The sequence below is a fragment of the Mesoplodon mirus genome, assembly GCF_964341445.2.
Source record: "Mesoplodon mirus genome assembly, chromosome: 11".
Lineage (NCBI taxonomy): Eukaryota > Metazoa > Chordata > Mammalia > Artiodactyla > Ziphiidae > Mesoplodon > Mesoplodon mirus.
In genome coordinates this window covers 60,814,366-60,831,021 of record NC_138987.1, presented here as the reverse complement: position 1 = coordinate 60,831,021, position 16,656 = coordinate 60,814,366, and the positions used below count along the sequence as shown (strand labels likewise).

Sequence of the window (16,656 nt, the reverse complement as noted above, 5' to 3'; positions counted from 1 at the left end):
GGCCACACACTTAACATATAACCACCAATCATGCTACAGAGGGCCGCACTGCTTCAAGGGGGTGGGGTAGGGGGGGCAGTGCTTTCAGTGAGAGTCAAAATACCCCATTCCCTTGGCAGACAGAGTATAGAGAAGTGCCTTTGTGGACTCCTGCAGTAGAGCTATCCATGAAGATTGTGGGCTTCTTTAAGGGACAGCCTAATGGCTTAGCCCACTCCAGATCATCCCAGGTCTTCACGCAGGTCCCCTCTTCCTCTCTCTGAAGAAGCCATTATGAGAGAGAGATACTCTGGTAAGGGGCTCTAGCCACCACACACATCTATATATCCACAGAGAAAGAGAGGAGCTATGCACCAGGCTTTAGTCGTCTGGAGAGATCTGCCCCCCTTGGCCAGGAAGTGCTGCTACTGCTAACAGCAATTTTATAGACAGAGAAAGTATTTTGTGCTCAAATAAACTTTAATTACACAAATTATTATTTTTGCTAGACCCAGTCCTTCTCTTTCTCCCCTAGGGCCATCCAGCTGCATCACCATCATAAAGGTAGAGTAAGATGGAACGACAGGGTCATACAGAGCCCAAAGAATACATATTTCACATACATACTCACCCCACTAGGTTTTCTTCAATCCCAAATACTGCTTTAGGTTAAGTGTATTCTGCTCCAAGTGGGGACAAGTGCTTTGGTCTGAACAGGCCCCAAAATGGATTGTGCAAGACTTCAGGCCTCCCTCCTCCCTCTGGAAGTTACAACTGTAGCAGAAATGAAGATGGAACTTCTCAAGAATAAAGTTTCTAGTACTAATCCCCACATGTCTCTTCCCCTTTGGTCGTGGCTGTAACTGGTCCAATGATTGCAACAGATTGACCAGGTGTCAGAGGTGTGCAAAGTAAGGCAGATGGACTCAGGGTGAGGAGAGCTGCAGCTGTCTGGGGCTGAGAGTCTGTAACACTGAGGTATTAGGCAAGGAGGGCTCTGTTCTCATTCTGACACAGTCAGTAAAGCACTACCTGAGGGAGCCAGAGCCCAGACTCTGTATGTGCTGTACAGAAAGGGCAAACTCATTCACTGCACTACTCCTCCAGCCAGAGGTAGAAAGGATTTACTCTGGAGAGATTCGGTAGAGCCCCCAAAACAAACAGGTTACATGTGGGCAAAGGGAAGGAGAAGTAGCACAGTGATGAATAAATTCAAACAAAGCTGAAAAGTAAGACCCTAGGACTGAATACAGTCTGAGAAAGTCCTGGGCACAGGGAGGCAGAGAGACTGAAGGAAGCAAGTCAGAGAAAGTACATTCATGGTAGCCTAGAAAACTGGCAATAGTCTGGGGGAGGGGAGAGGGTAGCTGTATGCCTAGCTTTCACAAGGTAGGGGAGAGGAAGATGACAGATATTGCACAGAGGACCCATCACTGAATTGTGGGACCTAGCAGTTGCTTGGGGCACAGCTAAAAGGTTTCAGACACTTGGATCAGGAGGCTGGCCAAGAGCGTGATTAGGGACTCCAGTGATGGACATACTAGAGGCCTTCAGGCACCTCAAGCCCCGAATGAGTCAGCAGCTCTCCATCCCAAAGGGCAAAAGCAGGCACCACTGGACCCCGGAAATCTGTCTGTAGTGTGTGGACCACAGCAACCCGGCTCACATCCACCAGGCTCAGCTTCTGGGCCTCATACTCCAGCAGCAGCCCCACCTTCTCTGGCTGCCCAATGCCCTCAATAGGGGCTTTCTCGTTGGCCAACATGGTGTGCCACTTGCGCTGAGCATAGATGAACACCCAGGAACGATCGTCAACACCGATGCAGCTATCCCGGGAAATATCCACGTCTGCCACTCCTATCCGGAATTGCTGGGAGCGCTTCACTGTCACCTCCCAGTAGTGCCTGCCACTGGTAACCGCTGTGTCTGCCAACACCACTGCCCACTCCCGGAAGCGCTCCACATTCGGGGCCAATTTTGTGGGCTCCAATCCCACCATGCCGTATTTGACACCTGTGTCACCTTTGAAGAGTGCCAGGCTGCTGTGAGCGGTCTTTTCTTCCAGCTTGAAACTGACGCCTGCGGGCAGAGCAAAGAGACTGGATAATGATGTGCGCTAGAACTCTAGAACAAGTGACGTACATATTCCGATCTGAAACAGGCAGTCAAGAGATCACGAGGAAACGCGGAAGAGTCGGAACGTCAAGCGGGTAAGAGAGTGGGGGCGCTTTAGTATGGGCAGCCCAAGGATCCGAAAAACTCGGACTGGGGAAGCGCTGGAATTTAAAGAAACCAGAGAGTGTCCCAGGTTTGGAATCTCAAGACCAACGCGGTGGGGGAGGGGGAATGAGTCGAAGGGGCTGGAGTTGTTTCTCCGAGCGGGCTCCAGGAATAACAGACGGAAACTATTTTGGAAGTAAAAGGGAGTAAAAGGATATAATCCTACCTCTGCGGGCATCTACGGCGGCAACCCCCAAGCGTTTTGCTCCCCAGCGGCACAAGCATAGCGAACGACCAAAGGGCAGCGCCATCTTGCACCACGGATGAACAGGGCACGCCCCCTGCCCCGCCCCGCCTCGCCCCCCTCCGCACTGGCTGAGACCCCTCCATGTGCCCGCCCGCTCCCCTAGCACTTTGTGCACGAGAGGCAGCAGCGCAGTGTGATGACGTAAGGGAGCCAGCGCCCCGCAGGGAGCCGCCATTTTAGTGAATTCTGTTCTGGTTGCATCCCGAACAGTTTATTCAATTTTTCCGCGGAGAGGAATGCTGTTCACGTTTTAACTAAATAGGACGTTTAGAAAGATGGTGTAACAACACGGTTAAAGGTATAGATTTCAGAATTAAACAATAATTGTATTATTCGAACCCGGCTCCTCTGTGTGTCTGAGCAAATCACTTAACTTCTGTGAGCCTTAATGTTCTTATTTGTAAAACAGAAATGTCTAGCCGTCAGACCGTAGTAAAAATTAAACGAGAGAATTACCTAGGATACATCTTGACAAATAGCAATCACTGGGTAAGTGGCAGTTGTTCTAATAAATATTAAGTAAGTGTTGGTTTTGTGTTTTCAGGACTGGCAATGGAAGGTTTAACTCAATATTTGGTTTTCTCAGGTGGGGGAACCCGAGTTTGCTCAAGATTTCAGCTAATGCCTTCTCCCCGAAGGCAGAATCCACTATCACCTATTGGAGAACTCTCAAAATCTCTACTCCATATTTCTCTCCTGAGTTCCAGATCTGTATATCCAACAGCCTATTGGACATTCCTACCTGAATGTCCCCCAGTCACCTCAAATTTAACATGTCTAAAGCTAATTTCGTTTTTCTACACAGACTGGTGAACTGCAACCCACAACCAATCCTTTGCCCAGGCCAGAAACCTGGAAGTTCTTCACTTCTTTGTTTCCCTCACTTCACATATCTGATTGTTATTAAATCCCTATCACATTATTTTTCCCCTGGACTGCTGCACTGGCTTTCTAACTGGTCTTACCTTCTCCCCAGTGCTGCTGAGGGAACATTTAAAGAGGTAGCTACCTACCTCATCATTAGGTTGTGATTTTTTTTTCTTTTTAATAAATTTATTTATTTTGGGCTGCGTTTGGCCTTCGTTGCTGGACGCTTGGGCTTTCTCTAGTTGTGGTGAGTGGGGGCTACTCTTCGTTGTGGTGCGTGGGCTTCTCTTTACGGTGGCTTCTCTTGTTGCGGAGCAGGGCTCTAGGCGCGCAGGCTCCGCAGCATGTGTGATCTTCCCGGACTAGGGCTCGAACCGGTGTCTTCTGCGTTGGCAAGTGTATTCTTAACCACTGCGCCACCAGGGAAGTCCGTGAAATCTTAAGAATGGGGTGTAACTCCCATGTTATCTGTGCTCCAGGGTGTCAGTATTCCCCTTAGTACAGAGTAAGTGTTCACTATTTTTGAATGAATAAATGAATGAGTGAAAAGACAGTTTTGGGACTTCCCTGGTGGTCCAGTGGTTAAGAATCCGACTTACGGGCTTCCCTGGTGGCACAGTGGTTGAGAGTCCGCCTGCCGATGCAGGGGACGCGGGTTCGTGCCCCGGTCTGGGAAGATCCCACATGCTGCGGAGCGGCTGGGCCCGTGAGCCATGGCCGCTGAGCCTGCGTGTCTGGAGCCTGTGCTCTGCAACGGGAGAGGCCACAACAGTGAGAGGCCCGCGTACCGCAAAAAAAAAAAAAAAAAAAAAAAAAAAGAATCAGACTTCCAATGCAGGGGACACGGTAGTAATCCTTGGTCAAGGAACTAAGATCCCACATGCCATGGGGCAACTAAGCCCATGTGCCACAACTAGAGAGCCCGCGTGCCGCAACGAAAGATTCCGCAGGCCGCAACTAAGATCCTGCATGCCACAGCTAAGACCCAATGCAGCCAAATAAATAAATAAATAAATTTTTAAAAAATAATTTAAAAATTTATAAAAGGGAGTTTTGTGCTGATTCTTGCATGCAACAGCTCATTCCTTCCACCAGGGGTCAGCCTGGCCCAGCCTTTTCATCCTACTTAGTATGTGAGAAGAGAGGTTTCTATTCTTTTCAAGCCTAGGAGGAAAGGCGTGAAGGTGACATTTCCTTCAGTAAAGTCCTGCTCTGTCAATACTTTGCATTTTGGTAGTAATGAGAGAAGAGTTCCAGGACTGTGTTTCTGTAGGATTTCTCCCTCGGTTCCCCTTGGTCCTGAGAGCTGAAGCAATCACTGCACATCCTTCACGCTGTCACTTAGACACAACTCTATTACTTTATTCCCTGCTCAGGGTATAGTGTCTTACCTGTCATCGCTTGCATTATTTCACTTTTACATACTGACTATCCATCTGATAAACTCACCCTCATTCTGATGATTTACCTGCCTCGTTGCTAATGAACAAGTAATTAACTCTTTAACATTTCCATGCATAATAATTAGGAAGTGATAGAATTTTACCTGACAGAAGAAAGAGGAAGAGACATTCAAGGTACAGGGAACAGCTTAGACTAAAGCACTGGGTTATGAAACAGAGTGGGTGTTTGAGGAACAACAAGGAGCACAGTATTGCCAGAGTTTCACGCTAGGGAGATACGGAGAGCAGTTAGAAAAGTTGAGGCTGGATGTTGAAGAGTCATGTATGCCCTGATAAGAATGTCTTTCAGGCATTCAGGAGCTGTTGAAGGGAACACAGGGAAGTGACAAATTACAGGTACTTTTACAAACATCAAGCTGACAGCAACATGGAGAATGAATTGGAGGGGATGAGACTAGAAACTGTTAAGCAGGGTCCAAGGCCACTAGAGTTAGGTGGGACATGGTGTGGGCTCAGCTATCCAAGAGGTAGAACTGATAGAACTTTGGTGACTGTTAGATGGGAGTGAGAGGATGGGGGAAGGAAAATGGATACATAGGTTTCTGACAACCTATGAAGGGATACAGAAGGAAAAGCATGTTTGGATGGGGGAAAATAATTAGTTCAGTTTTGGACAGGCTGAATTTGTGGTCAGCAGGACACCCAAGTAGGTAAACCGTTCCGTAGATATATGGATATAAATTTCAAGGGAGGAGATGACTTAGATGAAGTCATCCAAGGAGAGGATGTAAACTAGAGTAATTAGGGAATAAACTGAAGGTGCAATCCAAGGGAATACCAGTATCTGAGATAACACATATGAAGTGCTTGGAACAGGACCTGACCCATAGTGAGCATTGGTCTGCCTGGCTTGGAGTTGTATCTGACTCCACAGGAAAGAAAGTAGTGAAGGAGGAAAGGACAGGATAGGCCAGTGTATTTACTCTTTATTTCTTGGATTACCCCATTTCTAACATGTGGGGGCCCTGGTCTTTTCCAAGTGCTATGAGTGGGAGAGGGATGATGCACTCAGAGCTTGGTGATTGTTCTGGGCTTTGCCAGGAGTCAACAGTCAGCAAAGCATAGCCAGAGAAAGAGAGAGAAGGGGGGCCATCAGGAGCTAGCCAAAGGGGCTGCTAGCTTGTGCTATGCTGGGGCCTTTGTCCTACTGAAACTGTCCACACAATGGCCCTGGGTTACATGCTGACCTGGCACTCTAAATATGGGGCTGGGATAGAGATTCCACATGGTAGAGGCAGAGATGGATGGTCACCCAGCCCCTCAGGACCATATCGCTGTTCAACCACATTGTAATTGTTAGAGAGGGTGGTCAATACTAAATAATCATAAATCATGTTTATATCTGATTAATTCATGAATCAGTTCATTTATACTTTAAGGCAGCCAACTTGTATATATTGCTTGGACATATCTCATCTGATCCTCGTACAATCCTGTATGGTCAGTAAAGTAGATATTTTTATGGAACTCAAACTTGGGTTATTCTTTAGGTCCTGGTGATACGGGCTGGCTAGGGAGTAGCTTCAGAAAGGTAGTGGGTAATCACATAGGACCAACTGTGGAGAAATGAAGCAAGACCAATAGCTCTGCCTGAAGATTCCCTAAGCTTTATAGACTCACTTGATCCCTAGTAGTATGGATTATGCTTCCTGTGGCACCTCTATGGGACAGAAATGGGGCCTTCTTTATTGAAGAGGGGAGTAAACTTAGGATCACTAGCTCCAGGAATATAAATAGGTTGAAAGGCTGATGGTTAGTAACCAAGAGATAATCAAGTGTAGAGCTAGATGAGACTCCAGGATGATTACTACCATAAGCCAGTAAGACTTAAAATAACTCTGTAACTACCCCAAGTTTCTTACTTTACAAATCCCTTTTATCCATTTCTGCAGTTCCTAGTGGAAAAAACTTCAAAAATGTTTATATGTTTACTTAAGGCCAGAAGAGAGAAAGGTGGAGAATCTAGAAGTAAACTTTGTTGGCAATCCTTGAAAAGAGCCCCAAATACAAGAATAGAGTAGAGTGGTAGCAAAAAAAGTGAACAAACTAGCCAGAAAAGAAGCCAAAGATGAACTAGGGTGTGTCCTGGGTGATCCCGAGTGCTGACCCCAAGAATCCCCTGCACTCCCAGGCAATTCCTCACAGGTGCTTTCCATTGCCCATTCCAGTGGCCCAAGTGCTCTTTCAGCATTGGTACCTTTTCACTGGTTGACTCTGTTTCTGGTGAGGGATGGGAATGGCCTTACCTCCCCTTCCCCAGAATTCTTTTCATTGTCTTCCAGATCCACACATTAGCTTTCCTCTTTACCTCTCTGGCTCCTGAAACCCAGGTTCATAGAGATGATTAGGGAGTGAAAGAATGAGTCTCTCCTTTAACTGTGAGTACCTCTGGTTGACTGAAGCCATTATAAGCTCCTGCCCCTCACTCAGTGAGGCTGGGGTCGAAGGGCTAAAGAGGAAGAAAAGCTTGGTAGGAGAGAGAAGCGCCGAGGCTGGAGAGAGTGGATGCCTAGGTGTGAGAATGTGTGAGTACAAATGTCGAAGGCTACCTTGGGAAGGGCACTGACTGGGGTTAGGGGTGGCAGGTTGAGGGATGAGGCTCCTCTGTATTGGCTGAAGGAAGGAGATGAGGGATGTTCCCTGACACAGGAGCGGAGCTCTCATCTCTCTGGCTGCCTCTTTCTCCAGCACCTGAAACAATTGCTCCTCATCTCCCAACTCCACCCACCTAGACCTAGAATAGCCGTCTCCAAACTGGAGCAGGACACCCAACAGAGACTCCAGACCAGGCTGGCAAAATGGTGACCTGGGTGGTCAGATTCCTGGAGAGAGGAGAAACCACCATCTTTTTCTATAGACTCCATCCTTCTCCCATTGAAGCCAAGACATTTCCTCTTCTCCGACATTAAATTCCAGTCCAGGGACTTCCCTGGTGGTCCAGTGGTAAAGAATCCGCCTTCCAATGCAGGGGACGCTTGTTCGATCCCTGGTCAGGAAACTAAGATCCCACATGCTGCAGGGCAACTAAGCTCGCGCCACAACTACTGAGCTCACAAGCCTCAGCGAGAGAGCCCACGTGCTGCAAACTACAGAGCCCACGCGCCCTGGAGCCCACACGCCACAACAAAAGATCCCGCTTGCTGCAACAAAGATCCCACGTGCCGCAACTAAGACCCAACGCAGCCAAGAAAATAAAGGAAATAAAGTAAATAAATATAAAAATATTTTGCCTCAGAATTTTAAAAAATAGTAAAACAAAAAATAAATCCCAGTCCAACAAAGGGGGCCTTATTCTCTGATCACTTCCTTATTCTGTCTCTTAATCCTTCTTCCTTCCTTTCACATCAAGTGGTTGGGGGTCAGTAGGTACAGAATGAAGAGGCTGAGGCCTGGTTGGGAGAGTTTGTTAAAGGGGATGGGGACAGAGAGAGGTTAAGGAGGAGAGGAGTGGGAGAACAGGGGGGAGAAGACAGCATGATCTTGCCGCCTTCCCTTCTCCTTCCTCTCCCCCAAGACCTACAGAGCTGGCGGTTTTGGAGAGGTATTGGCTGAAGGCCTGGATACCCTGACCTTTATGGGGTTTGTCCTTAGGGCATCATGCCCCAGTGGGAGCTCCGTGTCAGGCACAGTCCCTCACCCCCTGCCTGGAGGGTGGTGAGCCTGGCACAGGTTTTTGGTGAGGTCAGTGGGGCCCAGACAAATCCGTCCCTGCCTCTGGCACTGTTCTGGGCCCAATGGCTTGACCCTTTCCAGCGGGTATCCTATGTTCTGGCCCAGACACAGCAGCCATCCTGGCCTCAGTCCTCCTCTACCTGGTACTGCCATGGGTGACTGCAGCCTAGCTGGTCTCTCAGGTAAGCAGCAGCCCCTCTCCCTGAGTAAGACAACATTAGGTAGTTAAGGAGGGTGGATGGCTAGGACTTTACGGAATGAACAAAAGAGGGGGCAGCCCTGCTCTGTGCATCCTCTCATTAAGCCACTTTCAATACGATGCAATAGGCCAATGAGTTAGGCTCAGCAACTCAGGAATTTGGGTGACTTGCTGCAGATTCTGCTCAAAGCTGCCTTTGTGGATAGATGGTGGGAGCTGTGGGACAGTGGGAGGGATGTATGTGTCCTCCACCCCTGGTCTTAGCACCTCTGGTCCCTTCCAGATGAGCAAGAGGAGTTATATAGGCCAGGGCCAGGGCATGGAGTTCTTCTCCACTTTCCAGTTTGCTGTGGCTCACCAGCAGGTAGACCAGGCAGGCTGGCAGTGGGTTTCTCAGTGACTTCTGGAGGACTGGCATAGATAAGAACCCCACCCATACCAAGCAGCAGTCTTGGGGAAGGCTGGGTTCCATTCCTCAAGGGAGACACAGCTTTTTTTTTTTTTCCTTCAGGAGGCTAGGCTAATAGAAAATATTGTGTATGCTAATTACATGTAAAGATATGCAAAAATTCATGTGAGATTTTGAGAGCTCATCCCTAGTTTGAAAGTTTGGCATTCAGCTAAGTAGGGAGGCTGATGTGAAAGGAAATGGGCTGGGGTTCAGTTCTCCATGGGGTTCTTATCAACATCTGATAAAGAGTAAAGGCTTCCCTGGTGGCTCAGTGGTTAAGAATCTGCCTGCCAATGCAGGGGACAGAGGTTTGAGCCCTGGTCCGGTAAGATGCCACATGCCACGGAGCAACTAAGCCCGTGTGCCACAACTACTGAGCCTGTGCTCTAGAGCCCGTGAGCCACAACTACGGAGCACACATGCCACAACTACTGAGCCTGGGCGCCTAGGGCCCGTGCTCCGCAACAAGAGAAGCCACTGCAATGAGAAGCCCGCACACCGCAACAAAGAGTAGCCCCCGCTCGCAGCAACTAGAGAAAGCCCGTTGCACAGCAATGAAGACCCAACACAGCCAAAAATAAATAAATAATTAATTAATTTTTAAAAAGAGTGAAGGAGCGAGGTTGGTAGCTCCAAATAAGGAAATTTAACCATTTTATTTGGTGTCTACAAGGGCACCAAATTAGCTGCTCTTTGCTCTTCTATTCCTTACTATAAGAGGCTATAGGGTTAATGGTTCCTGTTGATAAAACCCTCATCAAATGGCTCCAATTTATTAAGTGCTTTATTCTGTGCCAGGCACCATCCTGGGCTTGTACCTACATTACCTTATTTGATCCAGAGAAAACTGAGGCTCAGAGAGCTTACATTAATTTATTCAACAAATACTTATTTACTGCATACTGTGTGTCAAGCATGGGGTTTGTATGCAAATCAACAAGTCCCTGCCCTCCTGGAGTTTGTATCTAGTGGGGTAACTTCCCCACCTAGAAAGTGGTAAAGCCAGGATTTTTGTTGTTACTGCTATTCTTTATGGATTTCAAGTGCACAGAATAGTCCTTTGTTCATGACATCCCCTTCTCAATAGCCTATATGTGGCTCCCAATTCCTGTGTTTCACACAGGAACAGCTTGTGATCTCTGTGACTTGCCACGATGTGGAGATGGTGGAGCCTATCAGTGTGTCCCATTCTGCCTTCTCCGCCACCACACAGCCCCCATCTCTAGATCCCAAGTCCCTCACTAAGCCTGTCCACAACTGAACCTCTTTCCCCAAGCTTTTCTTCCCCATCTTGTCCTTTCCTCTCTCCTTGACCAGCCTGCTTCCCCAGATACCCACACCCCCAGACCTTTCCCTAGGCATAGAGATTTAGGACCCCAGTGTCCTGATCACAGCCAGTTTAGGAGGAATTAGACACTCCCATTGCTTCATAGGCATGACTCAGTTTCCTTCCTCTCAGTACTTGCTGCTACGATCTTAGAGTTAGGAAAGATGAAGTACAAACTGAGTCTGAGGTTTAACTACTCACCCCTTTTCCCCTCCTCAGCTCCCCAACCCCACTCTCAGCCTATCCATGGAAGATAGCATTTTCCTGCTCTCTATCTCTGTGGTTTAAAAGGCCAGCCTGGGAATTCCCTGGCGGTCCAGTCCAGTGGTTAGGATCCCAAGCTTCCACTGCAGGGGGCACAGGTTCAATGCCTGGTCTGGGAACTAAGACCCTGAAAGCTGTGCGGTGTGGTAAAAAATAAATGGATAGATAGATAGATAGATAGATAGATAGATAGATAGTTAGATAATAAAAATAAAAGGCCAGGCTGAGGGTTTGGAAAGGGAGGTGCTGGCATGGGTCAGGGGGAGGGAACCCAGGCTCAGAGAAAGCCAGACGCAGCAGAACTATTCTGTCCCAGAGCTGCAGGGTCCACAGATTCCAGCCCAAACCAGCCAATGGGAGAAGGTCCTCTAATCCCAGAGAACTAAAGGATTCTCTTCAGCTATCCAACTTCCCTGCTGGACCCCACTCCTGATCCCCACCCCCACCCTTACCCCGGCTTGTTCAGAGGAACCTGGAGGCCCCCAGGAGCAGTCTCATACTCCATGAAGTGAACTCAGCTCCACTAACCTCCCAAGCAGAGTTGAGGAATGTTCTAATGTAGATGTCAGTCAGGACTATGAACCCCAACTTTGACTTGAAGAGAAAGGCAGATTCCTCCAGTTCCCCTGTTCTTGGTCCTTTTCTCTCAGAGCCTGACATGAGCCCTGACCCTATCCCCACCCTCACACCCATGGCTGTGCTCATCTCCCAGTTGAGGAGGGAGGGGAAAATACAGCAGCTTTATCCGATGCACAAGAGTGGTCCCAGCCCTCCGCAGCTGTGAAGGGGTTAAGAGGCTGGGCCAGCCACCTCAGCCTGCCCCTCCCAGGGATTAAAAGTCCTCTATAAAGGGAGCTGTCCATCCAGATCAGGCCAGGGGGGTATCAGGGACCCAGGCATTGTGCCTATCCCCCCTGCCATGTGGGAACTGCGGTCAGCCTCCTTCTGGAGGGCCATATCTGCTGAGTTCTTTGCCACCCTCTTCTATGTCTTCTTCGGGCTAGGGGCCTCACTGCGTTGGGCCCCTGGACCACTGCATATCTTGCAGGTGGCTTTGGCCTTTGGCCTGGCCCTGGCTACACTGGTGCAGGCTGTGGGCCACATCAGTGGAGCCCATGTCAATCCTGCTGTCACCTTCGCCTTCCTTGTGGGCTCCCAGATGTCCCTGCTCCGTGCCTTATGCTACATGGCAGCCCAACTCCTGGGAGCCGTGGCTGGGGCCGCCGTGCTGTACAGTGTTACCCCGACTGCCGTCCGAGGAAACCTAGCACTTAACACGGTAATGGTTGGCTGAGTGGGGCTGGGGGAAACTGGTGCCCTGACTTCTTTCCTGAAGTGCAGGTAAATCAGTTCCCCAGGGGTCCGGGACAGTGTGTGTGTGTGTGTGTGTGTGTGTGTGTGTGTGTGTGTGTGTGTGTTCAGGGTGGGGAGGATCACAGGTGCTGTGGAGGGATAAGGAAGTCATAGAGCCCTGGACCTGAGTTCAGGTCCCAGCTTTTCTTCCAACTCCTGCAGGTTCTTGAAGAAACTTGTTTTACCTTATGGGGCCTCAGTTTCCTCATCCATATTAATGGGTGCATTTATTTCTACTATGAAGGAGTATTATTAGGAGAAATTAAGGAGCAATTACAATTACTATGAAAGAGGTTGTATTGGATGCCGTAAGGGGGTTCCTGCCGGGGAAGCCTTGAGTAGGTAAGGCTGTGGCAGCCCTAATACACTGCCCCCCTTCTTCTTCCTTTGCCCAGTTGCACCCTGGGGTGAGTGTGGGCCAGGCCACCATAGTGGAGATCTTCCTGACGCTCCAGTTCGTGCTCTGCATCTTTGCCACATACGACGAGAGGCGGAATGGCCGCCTGGGCTCCGTGGCCCTGGCCGTTGGCTTCTCCCTCACCCTGGGGCACCTCTTTGGGGTAAGCAGGAGAGGGGAGCAACTTCTTGTTTAAGGATTCCTGGTCCCCCAAGCCTTTGTCGACTTTTAAGTATTCTTCCTGCCCACACCAAGGATCAAACCCGTGCCCCTGCGTTGGGAGCGTGGAGTCTTAACCACTGGACTGCCAGGGAAGTCCATCCTTGTGATGGCTTTATCTATCCTTCTTGACCCCAAGGTGGAAAGGCATGCATCACGGGTAGATGTGGGTTTTGCCGGGGGATCCATAGTCTGTCCCCAGATGGGGCATTAGTGACTTCACCCCACTGTGGGACTTCCATGCAGGTTGTTCTCCCCTACTTGCTGCTGGCTGGAGGCAAGGTGCCAACCCTTGGTGGGCAGGTGGGTGGTGGGAGAGAAGCCGGGGTGGAGTGGGCGGGAAGTGTCTCAGCTACAACTGTGTCTTTTGCAGATGTATTATACTGGTGCAGGCATGAACCCTGCCCGCTCCTTTGCTCCTGCCATTCTTACCAGAAACTTCACCAACCACTGGGTGAGTGAGAGGAGAAGGGCAAGATCCTGGGGCCCTCCTGCATGGGTGTGGACTGCAGGTTCCCAGGTTTGGTTCCTGCTTTCCATCTGGGTGTGTTGACTGCTCTACCAACACTCAGCTAAGGGGGCTGCACAGAGTTTGCATGCCTGTGTGAGCAGGATTCATTATTTTGCTAGAAAGATAGGCTCTCGCTCATATTGTTCCTTCACTAGTTAGTTAGGGATTTTTACTAAGTATTCACTGGATTCCAAACTAGGAGCTATGAGGACAGAATACTGATCAGGAAGACAGAAGCTTCTACTCTCAGAGACCAGGATATGTATGAACACAAATGGGCCTGGGCTTCATCCCAGTTCTAGCACTTTACTAGCCTCATGTGTGACCATGACAAATAATTCAATCATTCTGCATCTCAGTTTCCTTAACTACAAAATGGGATGTTATGAGAAATAAATGTGAAAATTATATGTGTGAAATATTTAGCACAGAATCTGATATGGAATAAGTCCTCAATAAAAATTTAGCTATTTTTGTGTTGTTTGGCCATATACCAGCTAAACGTATGAAAATAATTCAAAAAACTTTTCAGAGTTGTACACCCATTTTCATGGCAGCATTATTTACGGGAGCCAAAATGTGGAAGCAATCCAAGTGTCCCTCACAGATGAATGGATAAACAAAATGTAGTATATACATACAATAAAATAGTATTCAGCCTTCAAAAGGAAGCAAATTCTATACATGCTATATACAACATGGAGGAATCTTCAGGACATTATGCTCAGTGAAAGAATCCAATCAGAAAAAGACACATATTGGGGACTTCCCTGGTGGCGCAGTAGTTAAGAATCTGCCTGCCAATGCAGGGAACACAGGTTCGAGCCCTGGTCCGGGAAGATCCCACATGCCGCGGAGCAACTAAGCCCGTACGCCACAACTGCTGAGCCTGCACTCTAGAGCCTGCGAGCCACGACTACTGAAGCCTGTGCACCTAGAGCCCATACTCCGCAACAAGAGGAGCCACCACGATGAGAAGCCCACGTACCGCAATGAAGAATAGCCCCCGCTCGCCGCAACTAGAGAGGTCCCACAAGTTCCGCAACTAGAGAAAGCCCACAGGCAGCAAAAGACCCAGAAGCAGCCAAAAAAAAAAAAAAGAAAAAAGAAAAGAAAAAGACACATATTATATAATTCTACCTATACAAGGTATTTAGAGTAGTCAAATTTATTGAAACAAAGTAAAATGGTAGGTAACAGGGGCTGGGGAGAGGGGGAAATGGAGAGTTGTTTAATAGGTATAGAATTTCAGTTTTGCAAGATGAAAAAGTTCTGGAGATGGGCTGCACAACATGTATATAATTAACACTACTGAACTGTACAGTTAGAAATGGTTAAGATGGTAAATTTCATGTTATGTGTACTTTACCACAATTAAAAAGAAATTTTCAAAGCAATATGGAAACTAGTACAAACTGATAGCAAAAAATAGAATATACACGTGCTAAGAAGGTGTGGGATAAAGGTATAATTTAATGAGTCGGAAAAGAAATGGTAAGTTCTGTGGTGCAGGCAGTGCAGGAGTCTAAAGTTTTAAAATAAACAAAGAAACAAACACTGATTTCTGCTTAAGTAGTGCCCAGCTGTATGTGCCAAGTGCAGGATGTCTGTTTTACAACAATGGGGTTGGAAAAAGAGCAGCCTTGCTCTTGGTCCCCTCCCCAAACCTGATTATTCCTTTCCTCTTCCTGCAGGTGTACTGGGTGGGCCCAATCATTGGAGCAGGCCTGGGCAGTCTCCTTTATGACTTTCTCCTCTTCCCCCGGCTCAAGAGTGTTTCTGAGAGACTGTCTATTCTCAAGGGTGCCAGGCCCAGTGACTCCAATGGACAACCAGAGGGCACAGGCGAACCTGTTGAACTGAAGACCCAGGCCCTGTAAAAGCTCCAGTTGAATAGAGGGAATAGGAAGCTTCTGGGTTTACATGGAGGGGCTGAGCCAGCCCCTGGATAAAGAAAGAGACTGTGGGGAGGGGCATGTACTTCTTTATTTTTAAATTTATGTGTGTGTTTTATTTTTTTGCCTTTTGCCGTGTGAAATCTTTCAAGTTGCATTCATGAGCTGTTTGGTGCAAACTTCCCTTCCTCCCCATCCCACCTCTCTTCGCCGCTGTGTGTGCATGATTGTGCGTATGACTGTGAGTGAATGTGACTGTGTCTGAGTTTTGGGGCATGGCATGAGAGGTAGGGAAGGGAAAAGAGGTGTCACCCTATACCTTCCTCTCCCAACCCAGTGTGGTAAGTACAGGGAACCAAGACCTTAAGTTTCTGGCCTTTACCCTGCTGCCAGTCAAGTGTATGGCTCTAGGTTTCTGAGGGAGCTGGGAAGCAGTTAGTTACTCCTCAGAGGAGGCAGATGGAGAGAAGTGGAGGAGACGAGGCATTCCAAGAGTTGGTAGAAGCAGCTGGGCGTGGTGGACGAAATGGAGGCATCAGCCCCAGATCAGGATGCCAAAAAGTTTTGGAGAAGTTAACCCGAGATTGTAACCTACTTATCTCAGAAATGCTTGCCCCAGGGACTTGAGTGGGGAAGTAGCTCTGAGAAAAGTGAACACTGGGGTGTGAACTGTTCTATAAATCCACATCAACCTATCTACATCCACTGGCTGGGTTTTGCATGCATTCTGGCATGATGGATCTCTTTGGAGGTCCTGGGCCACTGAGCTCCCAACCTAAGCAAAAGGTGGGTGAGCCTAGAATCTAGAAAAATTAAGTAGCTTAACTGTTCTGCCTGACACACCCGCAATGTGGCCTCCAAGCAGGTGGTACTTAAGCCCAGAAGAGCTCCCTAAGGCCAAAACAGGAAACCTGATGCCTGGAGCAAATGCAGAGGTAGGGGTGGGGGACATAGGAGGGAGAGGATTTGACCCTCAGTTTTACTTTAGAGCAGCCCAAAACACTCTTCAAATGGCATCTTTCTGCTTTTATCACTAGTTCTATAGTCTTCTTTATTTTCCATTTTTGTGTGTGTCTTTTCATTTTTCTCTCACCTGTCCTTTCATCTTCAGCAAATCTAACCCTTTACATGTCCCAGAAATTGATTCCTTCCATTCAAATTTTCATTATTCACAAGATATTATTTGTTTGATCCCTATTTTCTTTTGTTGTTGGGAAAATACACTCATCTCAACAGAAGCCAGAAGAGAACCTGACCTGACGATGAATATTTATGTTGACCTCTTCCTTTTAGGAGCCTCCTGCGTACTTCGCAAGCTTTAAACCTATACCTATAGTAAGACAGACACCCCAGCCCCGCAAAAGACCACTCTTCCACGTAGCTGAGCTCTCCATTTCCTCACAAATAAAGCCTGACTTTTCTAACTAACCTTGTTAAGACTTTGGAATAATCCACTTGACTAGGTGCAGGGGAAGAATGTTTGTAAATTCACCTCTAATCGGACTTAGATCCCAATTATCTTAAGTCAGCAG

At 48.1% G+C, this 16,656-nt stretch overlaps 2 protein-coding genes across 2 annotated transcripts; one reads left to right on the top strand and one right to left on the bottom strand.

The window, feature by feature from the left end:
• Positions 1–30: 30 nt before the first annotated feature.
• SPRYD4 (SPRY domain containing 4) lies at positions 31–2,667 on the bottom strand. The gene is made up of 2 exons (XM_082636810.1): positions 2,426–2,667; positions 31–2,058 (listed from the first exon to the last, which is right to left on the bottom strand). The coding sequence occupies exons 1-2, from the start codon at positions 2,508–2,510 to the stop codon at positions 1,520–1,522; spliced, it is 624 nt and encodes a 207-aa protein (XP_082492936.1). The 5' UTR covers positions 2,511–2,667; the 3' UTR covers positions 31–1,519.
• Positions 2,668–11,668: 9,001 nt separating this feature from the next.
• MIP (major intrinsic protein of lens fiber) lies at positions 11,669–16,133 on the top strand (the record flags this gene model as incomplete). The annotated part of the gene is made up of 4 exons (XM_082636811.1): positions 11,669–12,028; positions 12,498–12,662; positions 13,092–13,172; positions 14,924–16,133. The coding sequence occupies 4 exons, from the start codon at positions 11,669–11,671 to the stop codon at positions 15,107–15,109; spliced, it is 792 nt and encodes a 263-aa protein (XP_082492937.1). The 3' UTR covers positions 15,110–16,133.
• Between the last annotated feature and the right edge of the window lie 523 nt (positions 16,134–16,656).